Source organism: Jaculus jaculus, chromosome 9 (assembly GCF_020740685.1).
Source record: "Jaculus jaculus isolate mJacJac1 chromosome 9, mJacJac1.mat.Y.cur, whole genome shotgun sequence".
NCBI classification, from domain to species: Eukaryota; Metazoa; Chordata; class Mammalia; order Rodentia; family Dipodidae; genus Jaculus; species Jaculus jaculus.
Window position 1 is genome coordinate 21,630,334 of NC_059110.1, and position 1,431 is coordinate 21,631,764.

The 1,431-nt window shown below is 58.8% G+C and overlaps 1 protein-coding gene across 1 annotated transcript; it reads left to right on the forward strand.

Moving 5' to 3' along the window:
• Positions 1–348: 348 nt before the first annotated feature.
• Sf3b5 (splicing factor 3b subunit 5) lies at positions 349–1,015 on the forward strand. Its single transcript, XM_004651149.2, has one exon. It carries the CDS (start codon positions 443–445, stop codon positions 701–703), a length of 261 nt encoding a protein of 86 aa, XP_004651206.1. The 5' UTR covers positions 349–442; the 3' UTR covers positions 704–1,015.
• Positions 1,016–1,431: the final 416 nt, after the last annotated feature.

The window sequence follows — 1,431 nt, forward strand, 5'->3', positions numbered from 1 at the left end:
CTAACTACACCAAAAGTTCATTTTCCTGGTTGCTTGTAGGCCTCCCCCAGTTGTGTTTCTCAATCCCTCCCAGCCCCAGGCGGCCAGACGACGGTCCCAGCCTCCCGGACACCGTCCTCCACTAGGCAGCCAAGTCGAGGAACTCTCGGGACTACAAGTCCCAGCATGCAAAGCTGGCCAGAGAGGGGCGCGGCCTAGAGCCACGCGGCCGCCCATCATGCAACGCTCTCCGCGCGGGGGCGGGCTCCGCACGGAGGCGGTACTACTGTCTCCACGGCAACCCCAATGCCGCGGCAGAACAGACTACCGCTTCCGCCGCCGCGGTGACGCCATTCTCCTGCGCCGGAGGCTCGTCGCAGCGGCGCGTTTCCCGCGGGAATCCCGAGAGCGGCTCTTTCTGGTGTTGCGGGAAGCCGAGGGAAAGGAAAGGACCGAAGGCGAGATGACGGACCGCTACACCATCCACAGCCAGCTGGAGCACCTGCAGTCCAAGTACATCGGCACGGGCCACGCCGACACTACCAAGTGGGAGTGGCTGGTGAACCAGCACCGCGACTCGTACTGCTCCTACATGGGCCACTTCGACCTCCTCAACTACTTCGCCATCGCCGAGAACGAGAGCAAAGCGCGGGTCCGCTTCAACCTGATGGAGAAGATGCTGCAGCCATGCGGGCCGCCGGCGGACAAGCCCGAGGAGAACTGAGACGCCAGGCCGGGCGCGCACCACTTCCTGCTGGATGTCATCCCCCTTCCTCCGGACCTATTCTCTTCGGCTCCTGCTCCCGAGCATTTCGGGGTGCGCCAGCGCCTTCCCGGGTGTCCCCCCTTCACCCCCAGACCTACCCGGTCCTGTGCCCACGTGCACGCTTCCCAACTGGCTTCCAGAGAGACAGGTGGACTCCGAGACACCGAGAGGTCCCCAGAGCTAGCGCTAGCGAAGAACGGACGATGGGATTTGGAGGCTCCGTTTTGGGCTAGTTGATTGTTGTTTTTTATTCATAAAGTTTTGAAATTGTTCGGTCTTCCGGCGTGAGCTCCTTGGGTTCCGGTGGAGGGGTTCCGGTAGGGTTCCCAAGTTTGGGGAGAATATGTGTAGGAAATGGGAGGAAGCAGGATAAGCACATTGCAGGTCCTACTTCTCCTTTAGAGTATTCCCTCATCTCTTTTCCCCAGCAGATTTTGTGTGTGTTTTTAAATATTTTGTTTATTTATTGGACAGATAGAGGCAGAGAGAGAATTGGCGCGCTAGGGTTCCCAGCCACTGCAAAGGAACTCAAGATGCATGCGCCACCTTGTGCAACTGGGGAATCGAACCTCTGTCCTTAGGCTTCGCAGGCGAGAGCCTTAACTACTAAGCCAATCTCCAGCCCAAGATTACCCCTCCCCTGGCCTTCAGTTACTAAAGTTTGCTCTCTCTCGCACCTTTCCTTT

Excerpts from the sequence above, each read along its gene's own strand:
- Sf3b5 (XM_004651149.2), top strand. The coding sequence starts at position 443 with ATGACGGACCGCTACACCATCCACAGCCAGCTGGAGCACCTGCAGTCC.